This window comes from Notamacropus eugenii, chromosome 2 (assembly GCF_028372415.1).
Source record: "Notamacropus eugenii isolate mMacEug1 chromosome 2, mMacEug1.pri_v2, whole genome shotgun sequence".
Taxonomy (NCBI): domain Eukaryota; kingdom Metazoa; phylum Chordata; class Mammalia; order Diprotodontia; family Macropodidae; genus Notamacropus; species Notamacropus eugenii.
This window is the reverse complement of record NC_092873.1, coordinates 394,647,214-394,668,515: the sequence shown is the minus strand read 5'-3', so window position 1 is coordinate 394,668,515 and position 21,302 is coordinate 394,647,214. Positions and strand designations below refer to the sequence as shown.

General features: G+C 38.0%; 1 protein-coding gene across 2 annotated transcripts; it reads left to right on the top strand.

Moving 5' to 3' along the window:
* Positions 1-1,596: 1,596 nt before the first annotated feature.
* On the top strand, positions 1,597-18,692 carry RBM34 (RNA binding motif protein 34). 2 transcript variants are annotated; one of them, XM_072647530.1, is made up of 11 exons: positions 1,597-2,087; positions 3,275-3,449; positions 4,967-5,109; positions 8,054-8,306; positions 9,186-9,245; positions 12,063-12,106; positions 16,077-16,160; positions 16,287-16,350; positions 16,619-16,658; positions 16,896-17,014; positions 17,597-18,692. In XM_072647530.1, the coding sequence occupies exons 1-11, from the start codon at positions 2,035-2,037 to the stop codon at positions 17,882-17,884; spliced, it is 1,323 nt and encodes a 440-aa protein (XP_072503631.1). In that variant the 5' UTR covers positions 1,597-2,034; the 3' UTR covers positions 17,885-18,692. The 2 variants fall into 2 exon arrangements, with proteins under 2 accessions (XP_072503631.1, XP_072503632.1); XM_072647531.1 differs by having other exon boundaries at positions 1,983-2,108; positions 17,597-17,945.
* The last annotated feature ends 2,610 nt before the right edge of the window (positions 18,693-21,302 follow it).

Below are 21,302 nucleotides of genomic sequence, written 5' to 3'. Positions count from 1 at the left end.
GTGGAAGAAGTGTGCTAGGTGAATTGGAAAAAAATGCTATCACTCTGCCATCTTGATTCTGCTCTTTTGTAGAAACTTTTATACAGACACAGGAGTCAAGAGAAACTTTAAAATTAAACATGAGTGAACAATCATAAGGGATTAAGTAAAGATAAACTGTTTACATTTTAATATGAGATAGTATTTGTAAAACATTTAACACAGTACACTGCATGTAGTAGGTATTTAATAAATGCTTATTGCCTTTCTGCTATGATGGGAAGATGATACATTTTCCCTCAGAATCCTATCATCAGTGGTCATACAGGGAGTTTTTTTGTTTTTAATATTTTGATTATCTTAAAACAAAGGGAAGGAAAAAGAAATATCCTGGGGGCAGGGAGGAAGAAAGGTGGGGAAAATTATATCATATAATTGGTGTTTGCAGTTACATGAGATATAATGAATTCTATACAAACAACAAGGAATGGTGGGGAGATTGGGCAACACTTGAACCTCACCTTCATCTGAACTGATCAAAGGAGGAGAGAATATACACTCAGAGTTCAGTACAAAAATACCTTTCTTTCAGTAGGGAAACAAGTGGGAAAGGGGAGGTTAAAGAGCAGAGTAAGAGAGAGGACAGATTAAGGGAAGGATTAATCCTAAGCAAAATGAACTCCAACTCAGAGGGGTAGATTGCAAAGAAGGACTTTTAAAAAATAAAGAATAAAATCTATAATTGATGAGAGAAAGAGAAGAGAAACAGAGAAGCAGAGACAGAATTCACCAAACCTAGAATAATTGGGTCAAGCACACAACTTGTCTTTCCTCTCAGCACCTTCTTCTTTATAAAAAGGGATAAGGAAACAGAGAATATGAAGTATAAGAGAATAAGAGGAAAAAAACAATCATAACTGAATGTAAATGGGATAAACTCACCATTAAAATAGAAGGGTATAGCAAAATGGCTTAGAAAGCACAATCCAATAATACGACAAGAAACACACTTTAAACATAAAGACCCACACGGAATTAAAATAAAGGGCTAGAACAAATTTTATCATACTTTAGTTGTGGTAAAGACTTAGAACTCTGATTAATCTGTCTGTCCAGGATTCCAGAGGTATAGGATAACGCATAGTACCTGCCTCCTGACAGGCGAGGGACTCAGTGCAGAATGAGAGGGATACTTGGACTTGATCAAGCTGAAATTTTGTTTGCTGGACTATATGAATGTAGTACAAGAGTTTTTCTGGGTTTTTTTATTTGTTTGTTTATTTTATGGGTGGGAAGGTGAGAGGAAAAGGAATGGTTGTAAATTGACCAAAAAAGTAAAAGAAAATAAAAGCGACATTTTAAAAAATGTACCTTTTTTTTTTTTAAAGATATTGGTAATTCTGAACAATGGTTTTCAGTTGAGTCATGTTAAAAGCTAGGCAGAAATGAGTGAGGCTGGGTTTGACAAAGCAGAAACAAGGGGGTGACTTCCCAAGGGAAGAATCCATCTCATTAATTGCCTGGGACAGCGGCCCCCTTACGTCGGCGCAGGCCCCAGGTTTGACAGCGATGCCGGCCTGTCCGTCCGCGTCCCTCCGAGAGCGGGCTGCCTCTCCCGCCCATCTTCGGAAGCTCGTCTGGAACACGACCCGTTCACGGGCGCCTTTGGTTTCTACATCTCGCTTACACCCGGATGTGCCCTTCCTCGCCATCCCCCAGCGAGGGGCCATCCCTTCGAACAGAGCAGAGCGGCAGTGACGGAGCGCACCAGCACGTTCGTCCAAAACCAGCACACGCAATACTCCGCATTCACAGGACGGGAAGGAGGAGGCCGCTCCACTTTCTCAGCTCGCCAAGCTTGGGCGTTATTCCCTACAATTACGGAGCGAGGACCATCGAGGGGCCAAGCTCAGGAAAAGATTACACTTGTTCCTGAGAGAGGGGGCGGGGAAAGGGGCGGCCCGACCGCCCCAGGGCGGAAGTGACGTCACGAACGCCGAAGTGGACCGGATCACGTGGCTTCACATCCCGGGGAGGTGCTTCTCGGCTGCCGAGATGGCTGCGGAAAAGAAGGTTAGACGAAAGAAAGAGAAGCAGACCGGAGGCAGGTGAGGAGCGTGCGTACGCAGGTGCGCGCGGGCCGGGGGCTCCCTCCGCCTCCCCCTCTGCACCCCCCGGGCCGCCCCCCTCAGGGCTGGGTCCGGGCTGGAGCGCAGGCGGCCGGGCCCGCGAGATTCGGGGCGAGCAGGCGTGCCCCCCAAATCGCCCCTGAGGCCCCCGCCCTTCCCGGGCAGCTGCGGGGCGTGGTGGAGAGAGCTCCAGACCCGGGGGACGGGAAGACCCGGGTTCAAGTTCTGCCGCGGAGCCAGGGGCAGTCACTGAACCTCCGTTAGGCTCCTGCTCCTTGTCCGTAAAACAGGGGTGATTACGGCCTTGGGTCGCAGGTCTGTGGTGAGGATCTGTATACGTACGTACACACATATGTATGCGTTTATACACACGTGTACATACACGCACCCTCCGTACCCCTAGCTCTCTTGTTCGGTCATGCCCAATCCCCCATGACCCCATTTGGGGTTTTCTGGGCAGAGATACCGGAGTGGTGTGCTACTTCCTTCTCCAGCTCTTTTCACAGATGAGGAAACTGAGGCAGATGGGTTAAGTCACTGGCCCAGGGTCACCCAGCTAGCAAGTGTCTGAGGCAGCGTTTGAACTCAGGTCTTCGGGTTTTCATGACCCCTGACCCTGCACGCCATCCACTTGGCCACCCACTGCCCCAGAGGTGGCTTTCCCGATCTCTATAGATACAGAATATAGAGAGGTATACAGATATATCTATGTCATCTATATATGTGTATGTGTAAATGTTTGCGTATGGTTTTGCAAACCTTAAAGCTGCATATAAACAGTGGCACAGTGAATAAATAGCTGGATAATAAATAATAATAAATAATAATAAATAGTAATAATAGTGATAATAATAAATAATAATAAATAGCTTGAAGTAAGGAAGCCCTGGCTTCAGTTAACAAGCATTTATTAAACACTTGTTATGTGCCCAGCACTGTTCTAAGTGCTGGATATACAATGAAAGGCCACAAAAAGGGGAGAGAGAAATAATTGGCTGTTACCCCAGTTGAGTCATTTAAACTCAGCCTCAGTTTCCTCATATGTAAAATGGGAACGACGGTAGCATCCACTTCAAAGGGCTGTTGTGGGGAGCAAATAAAATATTTGAAAAGCACTTTGCAAACTTTAAAGTGCTATAAAAATACTTGCTTTTATTTCTTTCTAGCAAAGCAATGGAAGATAGCGTGAGTAGCTCCTTATCTGAAGAGTATCAGGTTGGACAAGTGGCCAGCAGCTTGTTTCAAAACAAGCCCTTCAAGAGAGGCAAGAGCCACCTGGCATCACTCTTCAGCTCCTCAGCTACACAAGTGCAGCAACCCATCTATGTGACTGCTAGAGAAGTAAGTCAGAAAGTGTTCTGGTGCCTCTTTTATTTCTTCTCGCTGAAATTTAATTTCATTGGAACAGTGAATTTTCTCTATGAACATATATTCATAGGAATTGCTTTGTAGTTCATAGTCTTAGAGGATTTATTGGGGGCAGTTGTGTTTGTCCTTCATTCTTGAAAAGGGCCATAACATCAAGATGATGACATGACTTCCCAATGGACTCTTAAGACAAAATGCCTTCCACATCCTGAGAAAGAACTATGGAATTTGATCACAGAATGAAGCAGACCATTTTATTTTGTTTTGTTTTATGATTTCACCCATTTATTTTAATTCTTCTGTGCAACATGACTAAGGTGAAAATGTATTTAATAGGAATGTATGTGTAGAACCTAATGTGAAATTGTATGCCATCTCTGGAAGGGAGTGGAGATGGAGGGAGAGGGAGGGGAAAAAAAATCTATGATATATGAGAGTGATTGTAGAACACTGAAAACAAAATAATTTAATTAAAAAAATAAAAATTAAAAAAAAAAGTTTGGTGAGCTAGGTGGTATACAGTAGATAGAGCAGAGTGCTAGGCCTGGAGTCAGGAAGACTTCAAGGGATGGCCTCTTGGGGGCACTTAGAGACAAAGTGACTGCCCTGGGTCAGAAACTACTTTTGAATTCAGATCTTTCCTACTTAGAACATGTACTCTTTATCCAAATTTATTTTTACTTATTTAGTCTTTATCTTTTTTTTTTTATTAAAGGGGCCATACCTTGAGTAACTACTTAAAGAAGTTTATTCATTGAACGGGTGTATCTCATTCAAAGTGAGAATGTGATAAGACGTTAGCCTGAAAGGGCCAGGGTCTCACATTGCATCCTGAGCCATCTCCAGTCATCCTCATGAATATCAGGCCACTGGACCCAGATGGCTCAGGAGAAGGTGAAGTTGGTGACCTTGCACGGCCTGCCCTCACTCAAATCTAAATCAACTGCAAGTCATGTCATCATCTTGATGTTGTAGTCCTCTTGGAGGACAAAAAGCTACTAGGAGACCAGCTCTCTATCCATTATGCTAATCCCTATGTCTGCTTTCATAGGGGACTCATAAGATCCCTGTTTACAGTTGGAAGGAATCTCAGAAGTCATCTAGTTTAGCCACCTCATTTTACAGTGAGAAAACTGAAGCCCAGAAAGATGAGGTCCCTGTCCCAAGGTCAGCAGAATAATAAGAAATAGAGCTGGTCTGCAAATTTAGCATATTATCATGTGTCAAGCAATAGGCATTTATTATGTGCCAGGCACTGTGCTAAGTGCTGAGGATACAAAGAAAAGTAAAAACAACCTTTGACGCCTAAGGAACTTAGAGGGGAGATGTGTTCATAATTAGGTGTATACAAGATACATACAGAGTAAATGGAAAGTAATTTTAGAGTGGAAGATTCTGCCAGTTGAGGGGAAAGGAGAAAAGAGTAGAATTTTGTATAAGTTGGTATTTGTGCTGAATGAAAACTCTTTAAAGCTTAGTTTCTCTTAAAGGCTAAGAGTAAGAAGAGAAAACATAATGAAGATGAGATTGTATCCCACAGTCAAAGAACTTGTGCTGCTGTTGAACAAATGCCTGCAAAGAGAATTACAGTGAAGAAGAAAATCTCTGATGCAGATCAAAGATTGGCAAACAGGTCAGTACAATGTCAAGAGGCATATTTTTGTGGTGGTTTTAAAAACTGAAATTCTCAGGCCTGCATTGTTACTCTTGTTTCCACCCTGTTTTTCTCTTAGGGCATAGATTTTTCCAGTTCCAAGGTCAGTGCTCTATCCACTGAGCCTCTTCTTCCAATTCCAAATTGCATAGAGTAGAACAGTTCCGATTTCAAAGAAGTTTACATTCTGTTGGGGAAACAACTTGTACCTCTATGAGTATATACAGAATAAATACAGAGTTCTAGGTGAGGGGGAGTTATAGTTGGGGGATCAGGAAAGTTGTAGTCTAGACACAGCGCTTCTTAAACTGTGGGTTGGGATCTTACATGAGGTTGCAAAAAATTTGGCAACAGTAAAAGATTTCTAAATGCATGACCAAAAATTAACTCAAAGTCAAATGTGTGGTGAATGTGAGGTGTTTCTCGCTAGGCTTGCCCTAATGTGCAGCTTCACTATAGCCTTGGTACTGAATACAAAGCATGCACACTTTGTACTGTGCATGCCCTCAGGCCATGCAAGGGCAACAAACTGTCAAAAGGCCTAAAGGAGTTGCTAGGAGAAAAAGGTGAAGAAGCCCTGGTCTAGAAGGTGGTGCTTTAGCTTCACTTTGAAGGAAGTTAGGAATCCTCAAATGCACAGTTGAAGAACTGGTGCATTCCAGGCTTTGGGTTTGGCTTGTTCAAGGGCATGGAGGTGAGAGGCAGAATGCTATATACGAAGCAAAATATTAGTTTGGCTGAGCCATAAAAGGTGGACATCTAGATTGTAACTGGGTTATGAAGGGTTTAAGATAAGGTTTTATGTTTTATCTCAAGGCAGTAGGGAGCCGTTGGGATTAATCCAATAGTACAGTTATGTGGTCAGATCTTTGACAAAGGAAAATGCTCTGACAGTTGTGGAGACTGGTTTGGAGTGGAGAGAGGCCAGAGGCAGGGACAGTAATTAGGAGGCTATTATAATAGTCTAAGTGCAGATGAGGGCCTGAACCAAGATAGTGGCTCTGAGAAGAGAGGTACCTGAGTTGTTGTGGAAGTACAAATTACAGGATTTGGCAACTGTGGAGTGAGGAAGAGTGAGTTTAAGGTAACTTTGAGATGACCGATGTGGTCTGTTTTGTTTTGTTTTTTGATAAAAAATAGGGGTATCTGGTAGAGGGCTAAGTTTTGGGGAAAAAATAAGTTCAGGTTTGGATATGTAGAGTTTGAGAAGTCTTTGGGACATTGTTTGAAATGTATAAGAAACTGGTGATGTGAGATTTAAAGTTCAGAAGGGAGATTGGGATTGGTTATATCCATAGTACGTCTGTGAATCATATGCTGAGGGAATCAATGCTGATGAGGTCACCAAATGAGAGAGTGAGTAGAGAAGAGACTTGAAGAACGCTTACCAGGGGCAATGTGAACATTTAGCTAATTTTTAAGTGTTTTCCCCATTCCCTAGCTGTATTCCAAAGAAATTGAAAAAAAAAAAAAGGAAGGGGACCTTTATGTACAAAAACTTTTATAGCAGCTCTTTTTGTAGTGGCAGAGAGTTGGAAATTAAGGGAACATCCATTATGGCTGAACAAATTGTGTTGTGTGATTGTGATGGAATACAATTGTGTTATAAGAAATGACGAGCAGGGTGGTATCAGAAAAACCTGGAAAGACTTAAATGAACTGATGCAGAGTGAAGTGAGCAGAACCAGGAGAACACTGTGTGCTGCAATATGGTTGTCATCTAGCTGCTTGCAATGACTGACCCATAGCCATTGTTCTGTGAAGAGTACTGTCTCTTGGAATTAGGGATGGAATCTGGTACCATACAAGAGAGGGAGTGATGAGAGCAAAGGAACAGACGGAGGTCTCTAGGAAGATATGTAGGAGGAGATAGATGGGATTTTAATAGGTGAACTATAGAAGATACTGAAACATTCTTAATAAAAGGCTAAAATTTTTGACATTTGGAAGTAGTGTATAAAGTTAGACTATAAGTTTTGAAATTCACCTGAAGACTATGCTAATGCAGCACTCTAGGTGGACTGAAACTTTGAACATCAAGAAATGGGAAAGTAAGGTTTTCTGTTAATTTTGTGAATTGTCTTGATCCTCCTCACACTACTCTCTTTCATGTATTCTGTAATTTACTCAAAACTAAAGTCTATTCATTACTCCTCCTTCTTCACATCCCCATTTTCCTGTCCTTTTTCTTTATGTTCCAAATTCTTGGAATGGATTCATCCTCATTTCTACCTTCTCTGTGAAGTCTTCAACTGAAGTTGAAGCAACTGAAGTTACCCCTCCTTCTTCAAGTTTCTCGTAGGACTTTGGACTTCTTATTTCCTCTTATCGTAACTTGACTTATAATGGATACTTATGTACATATCAAATCCCCCATATTAGGTTGTGCACTTTTTGAGGGTAAGGGCCAGTTCCTTTTTGAATCTCTAATACAGTGCCTAACACACAGTAGGTGCTTAATAAATACAAGAATTTAATTTTTTGTCTTATGTATTGTAATGATAATTACAATTTCTTTCTTGTTTTGATTGGTTTAAAATTTCTAACATCTTAGGTTGCATCAATAGAAGTTTGTGGAAGAAATAAAATCATGGATAGGAAACATAGCTGTTATGAATGTGGCATTCAGTATGCATATGTATTTGTATAGTGAAAACTTTATGTGCAATGCCTAGAAAAATCATAGCTTGTTATTAAAAAAGGAAGTGCAAAAGAAATACTTTGTTGGACATTCTGCTTTTTTAAAATCAAATACATCTTTGTTTTTTAGACTTGGTTTTCTTTAAGTGTTCTTATTTCACTATTTAACTTTTTTCCACGTTTTGAAATATTCATTTGGAAAAGTGATATTTCTTAACTTGTTTTAGACACACCATTATGTTTGATGTTCCTATGATTCTTATGTACATTTTGTCTTTTAAAGAGAAAGTGCTTTGGCATCTGCTGATCTTGAAGAGGAAGAAGAAGAAAAAATGCAAGCTAAACAGATGAAGAAAAGGAAAATTTCTCAAGCTAGTAATAATGATAAAACAGCAGGTGGTAAAATACTTGATAATTCAAATTATTCATTTGAGGTAAATAAAAGAAAGAAGATTCAAGTCAATGAGGCAGAGGAAAAGATAAAAAATAAGAGAACTGTATTTGTGGGAAATTTACCTGTCACCTGTAAAAAAAAGGTGAGTGAATATATAGATTGTCAAGATTTATAGTAGTTTATTTTATCACATCTGAAGGCATAAAACAGTTTCTTGCCCTTCAGGAGTTCACATTCTAATTAAAGGAACAGCATGTAAATATATATGTACAAATAAGATCTATTCAGAATAAATTGAAGGTAATCTTCAAGGTAAAGTGCTAGTTTTAAAGGTGACTGGGAAAGGTATCTTGGAGAAGTTGGGATTTTAGCTGAGTTTTGAAAGAAGCCAGAGGTAAAGCAGAGGGGAGCATTCTAGGCATGGGGACAGCTAATGAAAAAGCAGAATGGAGAGATGTCTTGCCCAGGGAACATCAAGGAGGCCAGTATTGCTAGACCATAGAGTATGTAGACAGTAATATGGTGTAAGAAGACTGGAAATGTAAGAAGAAACCAGGTTATGAAGGGCCTTACAAGCCAAACAGGATTTTACATTCGATTCTGGAAGGTAATAGGAAGCCACTGGCATTTATTACGTGGAGGGGAAGGGTTGGCTTGGTCAGACTTGTATTTTGGGAAGCTAGTTTTGATAACTGAATAGAGATGAACTGGAGTGCGGAGAAGCTTGAGCCAGGAAAGACCAACCAGAAGGCTGTTGCTGTGGTGGCTCAGATGAATGATGCTGCTGGGAAGTATAATATAACCACTAAATGCCAAGAGTTGGAATTAGGTTTAACTGTTAGACATACAGTATTGGTAAGGCTTTTTTTCCAACTAAACTCAGTAGCTGGAGTGGACCATTTGCCCTTTGACTATTTCTTTGCTTGAAAATTAATTAAATATTAGTAGGTTGTGGATTGTGGGTATTTTAATTGATTTTTTTTATCTGAGAATAAGAATGAATCTTTTGTTTCATTTGTAGGAGCTGAAGTCATTTTTTAAAGAGTATGGACAAATAGAATGTGTACGATTCCGTTCTTTGGTATGTTGTTTTCATTTAAATACTGTAGTAATTTTATTATGTATAAATTTCTTATTGGCTTAAAGGTTGGTATGGGGTGGAGGATGACTGAACTTTTACTTTCTGGATTGACCAAGTTCAAATCCAGTCCATGATATTGAGTAACCTATCTTGTTATTACTATGTCTTTGCTATTGTATATAAGTTAACGTCTTCATTTCCTAATAAAATGCTAGCCATATTATTAAGGCTACCATTATACTTGACAGAAGCTAGTAACTCTTGTCTGCTGGTCCATTAATAGGGAAATATGGATAGACAATATTCTTGTATTAAATGAAAGCAAATGTAATTAAGACTCAATTTCATATCACTATTTCCTTTCACCCTAAATGTAAAAGTTATTCAAGGTTTTGTCCTTGGTCTCTCTGCATTCCATCTTAGAGATGTTATGTATTATTACAAATTCACCTACTCTCTTTGGAAGTCACTCACAAATTTTTGTTTTCTTCTACCTCTCTCAAGTTCCTTACTTCTGCATTTCCAGCTGTTTGCTTATAGTTTCTACCAGTATGTCGTGCCAGCACCTTAGACTTAACATGTTTAAAACTGAACTCATCATCTTCTCTTGTCCCCTTTCTCTCTAAATCAGTTTCACCTTTTGACTTCCTTGTCTTGTAATACCCTCAATCGTACAGGTTATCAGCCTCAGTTTTATTTAACTCATCTTTGCTCGCCAGCCATGAAATTTAGCTCCTGCACCTCATTGATTCTGCCGTTTCAGTGTCTCTTGAATCACGTCCTTTCTTTCCTGCCACTGTCTTAGTTTAGGCCCTCTTTACTCTTTGCCTAGTACATTGCAATGGCCTTCCATCTAGTCTCCCAGTTTCCATCTCCAGTCTATTCTGTACACTACTATGCAATTAATCTTCCTAAAGTACTCCTTTGATTGTGTCATTCCACTTTTTAAAAAATCTTCTTTGTCTTCCCACTGCCTTCTAAGAAGATCTGAACTCCTTAGCCTGAGATTCAAGCACCTTCACGGTCTAGCCTCAAATAACCCTTAACAGTATCATCATTCACTCTAAAAATCTTTTTTATTTATGAACATGACTGCTGGTCGTTCCTCCGATGTGGCTTACATTTTCTTCCACATAATTGTTCAAGCCATTCTTTTCTCCACTGATGGTGTTTCCTTATTTTAAAGTTTTGAAATCCTACCTGTTGTTTAAAGCACAGTCCAAATACTTCTTCCATGAAGCTTTTGCTAGGTGACCTCTCCTGAAAATGCTGTCCTTTCTCCTCATACTCCCATAGAATTTTATTAACGTGCTTAATACATGTGGGTCTTTTAATGAATGAATCTGTGGCATTTTATTACATACTATTTTGTACAACATTATGTTGTTAAGTCACTTTTTCAGTCGTGTCTAACTCTTGTGACTGACCCCATTTGAAGTTTTCTTACCAAAGATACCATTTTATTCTCTAGCTCATTTTACAAATGAGGAAACTGAAGCAAACAGGGTTAAGTAACTTGTCCATTGTAACACAGCTAGTGAGTGTCTGAGGCTAGATTTGTGAACTCATGAAGATGGGTCTTCCCAATTCCAAGCACCACCTAGTTGCTCCTGTCTGTGTATTTTATTTCCCCTGTCCGAAGGCCAGGGACACTGTCATGTTCATCTTTGTGTTCCACGGAGCACTTAGTGCTTTGTATGTAGAAAACACTGAATATTTTTGAATGAATTCATAAATAGCATTCAGTTACTTCTCCAGGTTCATAATTATCTATTTTCATAAAGTTTTCTAATTTGTTTGGAGGTTTTTAGGTAAATAATAGCTCCCCCTTTAGTTAATAATATTTATGCCTTTCAACAGTAACAGTCACTTTCTGGTATACTCCCTCTGCCCTCCCCCCTCCATGAATCTTCCCTTACAACAAAGAAAAATGTAAAGAAGCACCATTTCCACACCCATAGCCCTCCACCTCACTACTGTGGCAAGAGACTTTTCTTCTGTGTTCCCTGGGATCAGTTATTTTGAAGTTGTCAGTGCTTTACTGTTGACATTTACATTGTCCCCTACTCCTAAGCAGTTCTGGTTTGAAAAAGAATTTGGCAGAAGCAGATCTAATTTACTACCTAAAATTGAGAATAATTACAAACTTTATATTCGGCGAGTAAGTGTCTCGGTCACACAAGGTCAGGAAGGAGCACCAAAGGCTCTCTCTTAGTCAAGAATTCTATAGGCTTACCTGTATGGAACAGCAGTTGTATGTTTGTATTTGTGGAGGAGATACACTTCTGTTATAAGTTCTTGTCTTACTCCTTTTCAGCATTTACCTAACTGGAGCCTCAGACAGTCTTTGCTAATTTCTTATGGAATATTTTTATCTATCATTAACAAAGAAATTTACAGTTTAGACTTTGTTGATATGTTGGTAGTTTGGCTGAATTACTTTTTTTCTCTTTTTGCTTTGGTATAAGGTCAGATTTTTGGTTTAGGGGAGGGATACATTGGGAAATGTAGGTAATGCGAAAACAAAAGACATCAACAAAATTTCTGTTAAAATAGCATAAAATAATCCACAAATACTTGAGGTTTGAGCTCTATAATAAGGGCATCTTCATGCTTAAGGGTTTTTTTTTTTCTAATGAAATTATTTGAAAATTTTGCTACTGATTTTATTTTCTTCCTCTAGGAATATTTTCAGTTACAGTGCAACACATTTCATGTGTTTGCTGTTTAATATAGGATAATGTGTAGACAGAAATTTTCTTTCTTGTATATAAGATTGAAGAAATATTTTAAGGTTCAACTTTTTTTGTTTTAAAGATTCCAGCAAAGAGCACTTTATCCAAAAAGATTGCTGCAATAAAGTAAGTTAATTATTGAGGAAAAAGTCTGTAAGTTACAGCCTTTTTGCCTCTTTTTCTTTAAAATTTTAAGTTGTTACCTCTTAAGAAGTTTTTATATGTTGTTTTATCTAAGTATTTTATGTATTGCTATGTAATGTTTGATTTCCTTGTATTGTAATAATGACATTTATTGAAATCCTTTAAAGTTTTTGAAGCATTTTTTATACTTATCTTATTTTAGCATCATAGTAACCCTGAAAGGTAGGTCCTACAGGTGTCGTCTGCATTTTACAGATGAAGAACCGAACCTTAGAAAGGTGATCATTTGTATTTCCTTATGAATGAGTTATATTCTATAAGTTTCTTATAGTATTCTGTAAGACAGGTTTTTTAGAATTCTGAGCCCATTCTTTTTTTTTTAAAGAAACTGTGTTTCCCACAGAGTTCATTAGGTTTCCAGACTAGCTTTTAAAATATATTTAACCTATGATGTACCTGAAAATGAGGGCTTTAGTAATAATACTAAAAGACCTACCTACCACATATAACGATATTTGAACTTCAGTTTGTGACACCAGGGTTACCCCCACCCAATTCCTTTATTGGGTCCATGCTTTTTGTCTTGTTTTAAAATGTTTTTCCTTATTGCTCATCATTTTGTTGGTTTTTGGGGGGGGGCAGTGTATAGGGGAGTTCACAGTAGCTCCTGCTTTCATCAGGAAAGTCTACTTTTAATTCCTCCTCTGACTTGTCACTCTTACTTAGAGGCCAAAACCTTACAAATAAAGTTTGCCCATACTGAAGGGGATAGTCACATTCTGCCAGTTCAAATACTCTTTTTTTAAAAAGAAATTTACTATTTTCCCCCAATTACATGTAAAAACAATTTTAACATTCCTCTTTTCAAATTTTGATTTCCAAATTCTCTCTTCCTCCCCTCCCATTGAGAAAGCAACCTGACATAGGTTATACATGTGTAATCATGCAAAATACATTTCCATGCAAGTAGCACTGTGAAGCAAAACACAGGTCAATTTCCCCTCTTCTGCCCCCCAAAAAAGAAAAAGTATCTTCAACCAGAGAGACTCTTGAGATCTGTCTTAATTGTCCCCATAAACGTAGAATTTAACCACTTTAGGACGATAACTTTTTGTGTGAGTACTTGTCAGAGGGTTGGGGGAAGCTGAGTACATTTTGCCTCTTATTTCTCTCTGGTCCATATGTTACTAGGCTCTCAGAGAACTATTGAGGGTGATGTACCTTTTGTGCAGCTGTGCTGCCTTCTGCTTACAGGTTATTTCTGTTTCTGTAATGTTGATGCTTTTAGGCAATGGATGATTTTATTGGTATTCCCTTTAACTAACTATAGAAATCTCTCCATTCCTTCCCATTTGTGCCTTCTTACCTGTCTTCCCATGCTGGAGAGGTTCATGTTTCTTTTAGTGATGTGCAAGCACTGTGGCCGCATTTGGGCTGCCCACACCCTATCTTCCTCTTCTGCTTTCTGACTGGCCCACACACTCATCACTGTCTTTGACCCCATTTTTCACCCAGATAATCAGTATTCACAGGTATAGCCTGCTTGTGCCTGCAGTGTCTTTTGACTGCTCTTCAAGTTGTCATTTTAATTCTGACAATGGGTAAAGCGTTACACTTGGACAGATGCAGCATGGTAAGAGACATGATTTGATGGCAATTCAAGTAGTGTGCTAGGGCAGCCAGAAAAGTTAATACAGGTAAAGGCAACATTAAGAAAGGCTGGAGTCCAGGAACAAAGCTGTTCTTTACTCTGCCTTCATCAGAGCACATATGGAGACTGGGTTTAGTTCTAAGTACCATATTTTAGGAAGGGCATGGAAAAGATATATAGTGTGTGGATGAGAGTTTCCTGTCCTTCGGTAAGTCACTTATAACCTCCTTGATTTCCTCATCAGTAATATAGAAGGCCTCCGGGATCCAGTGTGATTTCACTTTTATCAGATTTTTTTTTCCCTTCAACTTCTTTTTATTCCAGCTGTTGATTTGGTTTGTACAAAAAGCATTTTCATTTTTTTCATGATTGAAACTATTTTTCCTTAGCCATGGGTCTGAAATGCAATTACCATCAGTTCCCTAATTTCTTTACAGTGCAGTCCATTCTACTTGGGTCATGTATCCTTTTGGAGTTTATTAGAGCGTAAGCTGCAGGTCTCAGTCTTTTCTCTTTCTAACTTCTATAAAGTTTTCCTAGCAGTTCTGTTAGGGAGGTCCATATATACACTAGGTTATAGTTAGATATTTGAGTCTAGATTTTGTTTGTCTAGTCTGTCCCACTGATCTTCTCTGTTTTTGGATGAGTGCATATTGTTTTGATGACCACTGCAGCATGGTAAAAGCACTTCCCTTAATTTGATCTGACTCATTGTCCACCTGCAGTGCTCATCCATTATGTTCTTATTGTTAGAGTAATTCAGTATGCTACCTTTTCAGCTATATCTAGCACTTAACAGTGCCTGGCACATATTAGGTGCTTAATAAATGCTAATTGACTAATATATTAATCTGGATGTTGCATTTTTCATTCAGTGAGGATGGTTGGACTAATCACTCTTGTACTGCCATGGATTTTACTAAGGATTTTTTTTTTTTTAACTGTACTGGGGTTTGGTGAAATTAATACAAGGTCATTTGTGAATAAGAGCTTATTTCTTTGTTTTCACCTTAAAAGTGAAATGGATTATTGAACAAAATTCTCTCTATAGTCACATTTGTTACAGAGACATGTATACTTATTTTTATATGGCAGACGCTTGAGGAGAGCCATTAAGGCAGCAGTTGGTTCTATAAGATAAAAAGCTTTTAAAAAATCAATAAGCAATTGACATAGTGAGGTTTATATCCTTTATTCTCAAGTGTATGAGTGTAAAGCTGGGGTGTGAGATAGAAAATCATCTGATAGAAAATCATCTGGTTCCATTTGTTTTCATCAAGGCTACTTTCAGTAAATAACACTTGCAGAAAAATTTTAGAGATGAGAAATCAGATATATGAGTGTAGTTGATGATATCTTCTTTTGTTGTGACCCCCCCCCCCCACCGTGCTCCCAGCTTTTTTTTTTTTTGTAAAAGCACTGTCTTTAATCTTTTCTATTCTATTTGAATAGAATGTAATTCATATTCTATACCTGGCCATCTTAGGTGGTGCTTCATATATCATCCAACCATCTACTAGGAAACCAGGGCTCATCTGGGCATTGTGCCACCTCTGCCTCTTCCTTCTCTTCACCCAACCTTTGTAACACTCTGGAGACAGTAATCACCTCAATATTACCTCTGATACTGGGAAGGACATGGGAATCAATTATCTTTTCACTTCACTAATGTATTTCCCTATGACTTCCAATACTACAAACTCTTTTCCTGGTCACTGCTTTCCTATATATGTTGTCATTACTAGAATATTGTAAGCTCCTTGAAGCCAGGAACTGATTCTTATTTGCATTTTTATCTTTAGTGTCTAACACAGTCACATTATAGATGGTTAAATTTTTTTCATTCTTTAGATTCTTCTCAATGAAAAGTGATCTTGGAATGCCTTGAAATTTTGTCACCTCTGTTACAGATTTCTTTTCTGTATTCAAGTCAGGTGCAACAAATGTTCTCAACTTAATTTGCTTAAATGTCATGCTTGTTATTATTCTAGGGTTTTATTATGAATCTGTCCATCTTACTCGGTGTAGAAGTGAAACTCACCAGCTTTAAATTCCATGTGCTGGAACTCTCCCATGGATGAGAGTCACAGAGACAATTTACCCATTTTCTGGTACAGTAACTATTTGTAAAGAGAGGTTATCTATCTGTTTAGATTCTGCCCCACAATTTGAATAATCTCTGTATATTCATTTTTACATGTGTACATAAAGAAACAATTTACTTGGGGAATAGGGAATAGGAGAATGTACATTTATTACATTTTATGAAGTAAAAAAATTCCATAATCACTTTTTTTGCAGACGTGAAGTTCACCCTGAACAGAAGAGTATTAATGGTTATGTTGTTTTTAAGGAAGAGATTGCTGCTGAAAAGGCACTGAAAAGGTAATTTTATCTTTTGATCAGCTACCTCTGAAGTAAAATCATGTTTTTATTTTGTCATTCTTAGACAATCTTTGTAATTTGTTCTTTAGTTCTTTTTCATAACTATTTTTCTCATGTCTTTAATAGAAATGGTGCTCAGATTGCAGAGGGATTTCCAATCAGAGTTGAACTTATATCTGACACTCCTTTGGTAAGTTAAGATTGTATTTTTAAAATTACTGGATTCTATTTAACATAGTTTTTAAAAGTGACATTTAGGGGAAGGCACAGAAGGACACAGCTGTTTTGTCTTGACCTTGGTCTTCATTTCAGAGTTATAGTGCCAGAAGTGCTTTCTAGTTACATGAACAGAACTGTCATTCAACACTAGTCCTGGTTATATAGACACCTTCCTTGATTTTATTTCTGGCTTTAATTTTTTTCCCTGTTAACATATTAAACTTAAATTTTTGTTCCAGAGGGGCAAGAGATCAGTGTTTGTGGGGAACCTTCCTTACAGTAAGTTTTTTTATACTGTTCATATTAACATTTTATCTTTGGAATAATTAAGAATAAAATTAAAGTAAAAATTAGGCTTTTAATAAATATTAACTAATTTCTAATTTAAAATTGACTCATAACATTGAAAAAATGTTTACTTATAGGAAAATATACTAAATTTTGTGTTAGATATCTTCTTAAAAAATGTTTTTAATGTAATAAATTCTTAACCTGTGTCCTTGAATTTGCTTGCAGAAATTGATGAGGCTGCTATTCAAGAGCACTTCTCTGACTGTGGAAGTGTTGTAGCAGTAAAAATTGTGAGAAACAAAGTTACAGGAGTTGGCAAAGGGTGTGGCTATGTGCTCTTTGAGGTATGAAGATTAATGCATTACAGATATTTGAAGATTAGCTAAAAGAAAATAACACTGTGGTAGTGCTCAGCCTTATGTTGTTAAATTTCCATTCTCAAATTCTGTGTAAGGGAAAAATAATACAGTTCAAACCCTATCATTATGAAGATCGTTACAACATATACAAAAAAAATTTTCTAGCAAGGTTTAAAGTCTGCTTCTAACAATATGTATTTTTACCATGTTTTAAAATTTTTTAAAGTGTGAATTTATGGCTTGGTTTTTCTGTTTTGAAAAACAAATAAAACTTTGCCATTAGCTTATATTATAAGTAAGCTTTGGGCTTCAAACAAAATATGTGATGTTCAACTACACTATATCACAAAATTAGAGTTGGAAGGCATTATACATAGCTCTCACTTATTTTATAGATGAAACTGAAGCCCAGTGACTTAAGGCCACAGAGCCAGTGGTATAATATTCTTCTAGACACTTTAGTGTTTGAAGCTCTTACCTTGTTATATTTATTTTGCTTCTGTTCACATGTTCAGTTTAGCATGACATCTTGTTTAGTAGTAATTAATCTTTGAATTATTTCCTCAGAATACTGATGCTGTACAACTTGCTTTGAGATTAAACAACTCTGAATTAATGGGAAGAAAACTACGAGTTAAGCGTTATGTTAATAACGAAAAGGTTAAATCGTCACACACTACCGGCAGAGTTTTGGAAAATTCCACCAAATTTAAGCACAAACTTAATTTTCCTCCTAAAAACACAGGACAGCATTCTGAAAATACATTTGCTGGAGAAAAAGCTAATCCTTTGAAGAAGAAAAAGAAATGGCAAAAAAGTGGAAAAAGTAAAAAGCGAATGGAAAAACACAAATAGAATCAATCTGAAACTTTTTTACTTGTTGGATAATTGGCTAATAAAGTTGTGTTTTATTTAATTAGTGTAAGAACTGTTAATTTATAAATAAGGTATTCTTGAAATCTGGACAACCCTAGCTTCTAGTGGCTGATCCAAATTATAAAACTTAACCTCCTTTAAAGCAGGATATTTTAAGATTTAAGAGATTTAAGATTCCTCAAAAAGGAAGGACTATGATTGATATAACATTTATTTTTGTCATGTTAAGTGATAATTTTATAGTTGCTTGCTTTTTCAGTGTTCTTTCCAGTATAATGCCCTGCACTTTTTTTTTTTTAAACATAAATCTGTTATTTTATCTGTGTAGTGAGTTCCCATTCACAACTGACAGGGATTGGTAATTATTGAAATTTCAAGAGTCTTAAAATGTTCCCTGGGAGGCCTGGAGGTTTCAGTGGTTTAGCACAATCACACAGCTAGTAGATGTCAGAAGCTGTGGGCTTTCTGATTCCCAAGACTATTATTCTAATCCTGTAGCCTCACATATGTTCTGCAGAGGAGACACTTGATTTGGATGGCTTTGAAAAATGAACTAGCTAATGTTATGTTTGATAACCTAAATATTAGAAATTGTGCTTTAATTTCTCATTCATTAAAAACAATAATAGAATATTGTTAAAGTTGACTAAAAAGCAAATGTTATTTTATAGTTAGCACAGTGATTGTCACTTCATAAATGATTAGCTAATATTAGAGAGGTTACTCTGAGGAAAATGTGTCAAGTTTAATAAAAATCATACTTTAGAATACCACAGACCTTTTGAAATCACGTTTATGGGTTAAATGATTTTCTTAACTTTCCTGACACAATATTTACTCATTGATAAAACATATAACCTTTAGCATTCCTTTTCCTTGCAACAACCATGTGAAGTAGAAATGCAGTTATGACCATCATGATAAATGAGAAAACTGAAGTGAAAATCTGAGTTTCTGGCTTACTCTTAATCACACAGCTAGTGAGTTACTTTAAATTGAGCCAGGATTCAAAGCCACATCTTCTTGTTTAGTGTTTTTTCCATGATGCTATGGCACAGTAGCAGTTAATTTATAGAATAAAAAGTACTGTATGACAACTTTTAAAATTACTACACCAGTTTCTGTGTTCCCTTTGATGACAGATCTTGAGCACTGTAGGGTTGCTGACCTTTAAGTGAAACCAAAAATTTTTTTCACTAAGTTGTACCTAGCTAGATAGAAGCCAAAGTAAAGAAACTTGAGAAAATATTTCAAATGAGAGAAATGCAAAATGCTTAGCACAGTGCTTGGCACATGGTAAACCCTATTTAAATGCTGGCAAATGCTGACTTATAGAAGTAATCCTTGTTCAGGTATGGCCTCAAATGTATCTCAACCAGATGTTGTGATACTTTTGATGGCATATGTTTATATACAATCATGGTTTAGCATTTGTAATGGTGTAGCAGCCTGGTATAGTAAATAAGCTCTGAACGTGGAGTGAGAAAGATCTGGGTTCAGATCCTTATCAAACACTTTATGAAACCAATCAAACCACTTAATCTCTTTGGGCCTCAGTTTCATCATCTGTAAAATGAGGGGTTGGACTTGACCTCTAAGGGTCCTTTGAGCTCTAAATCTGTGGTCCTATAGTTTACCATGGATCCGATGATTAGACAGCTTAAGAGGGGCATGAGGAGTCAACAAGTGAATGAATTGGAGTAATAAAGAATCCCTGCACAACATACAACTGTCAAACAGGAGAACAATTTTCTCCCACAGAGAAAAAAGCACTGACCAGAGTTATGACCTACTGAGTAGTAACAACTTTGTTTCCATAGTGCTTGCTTTAAAGGATACACAACGCTTTCCTTATAACTATGGATTGAGCAGGGAGATATTTGAGGCAGAGAGCACAATTAGGAAGCCACTGCAATATTCCCAAGGAAGAGATAGATGATGAAGGGTCAAACTAGGGGGTAGGGGGGGGTGCGGAGTGACTGCGTGAATAGGTGGATAAGAGGAATCAAGATTTGGCAACAGTTTGGATATGTGATGTGGGGAAGAGTTTAGGAGTCAAATAGCTTTCATTAGGAGTTTAACAGAAAGAAAGGAGAGATGGAGGTCACTCCTGGTCACTGCCAGCACCAGCTGCATTTTCATATACCTCCTCTCCACGTATACAAAGTCTAGGTACTTAAAAATGCTTGTTTCCTTCCTTCTCTTAACCTTAATCCTATAGTTCCGGGAGTCTACACTGTAATTGTAATTCAAGTCTATACCATCTTCCTTGCCCCTTTATTGTGATGCTTATGTCTTGTTAAACCTCAACCTTGGACCACTTCCACCCTCTCGTCTCCTCCACTTCTACCCATGTCCTGCTCAGCCGAGGTGGGGGAAATCAGGCAAGCTGTAGAGAAACACACAGCCAACTTTTATGTTTATGTTTATTCTACATAAAAGAATATTTTTATATTAATATTAATTTGTTTGAAACTAGGGCATGAGGTTGCGAAGCTAGGTTCCCTAGGTTTAAGAGTAAGTTAGAATTTAATTCAACATACATTATACATTCAAGGAGGTGCCATGGATACAAATGTGAAACAGTTCCTACCTATAGGGAGATTATTATTTTCTGCTAGGGGTCCACCAGGTGAAAAAGTGGTGGTAGGTTTAAATGTATATATGTAAGAAAAAGGTAATGTGAACAAGAGAAATTGCTCCTGGGGAAAATGTGGTCATTGGGAACCTGAGTGAACCTGGAAAGAGACTTTGGTATCCCAGGAACCTGGGTTTGAATCCTAGCTCTCCCATTCAGCGCCTGAGTGACCTTGAGTTTCCCCTCCACCTCTCAGGGCTGGTTACCTCATCTGTAAAGAGAAGTGCACAGATAATCTCTACTGCCCCCTTTACATTCTAGTAGATTCTGTGATTTCTGAGAATTATGAGAACTAAGGAAGTAGAGATACGCAGGGCAGAGGCATCAAACCTGAGCCACGTGGTCACACAACACCCCCAGTACAAGCCCCAAACAGATGAAAACGTAGTTTTGGTTTGGCAAATGTGACCAAATAATGAATAAAACACCGATGACCTTAATCTACGGTTTTCTAAGGCACTACGTGACTGACAGGGATCCTTATTCACGGTTCAGTGACCCTGCTTCGTTTGATACCACTGCATCAGACACATGGCACGGGAGACAATCGCTGTCTGTGAATAAAGGTGGAATAAAGGAGAGTAACAGGGGACACATCTGAACGTGAACCAGACTGGAGCTGGACTGCGGAAGGTCGCAGGAGCCCAGATTTAGGGCTGGGGGAGAACTTTACAGACTCGGAGGCTGAGTGGAGCCCAGAGGAATGAGGACTCGCCATTATCAGAGGCGACACCTGAACCTGCGTCCCGGCTCCAAGCC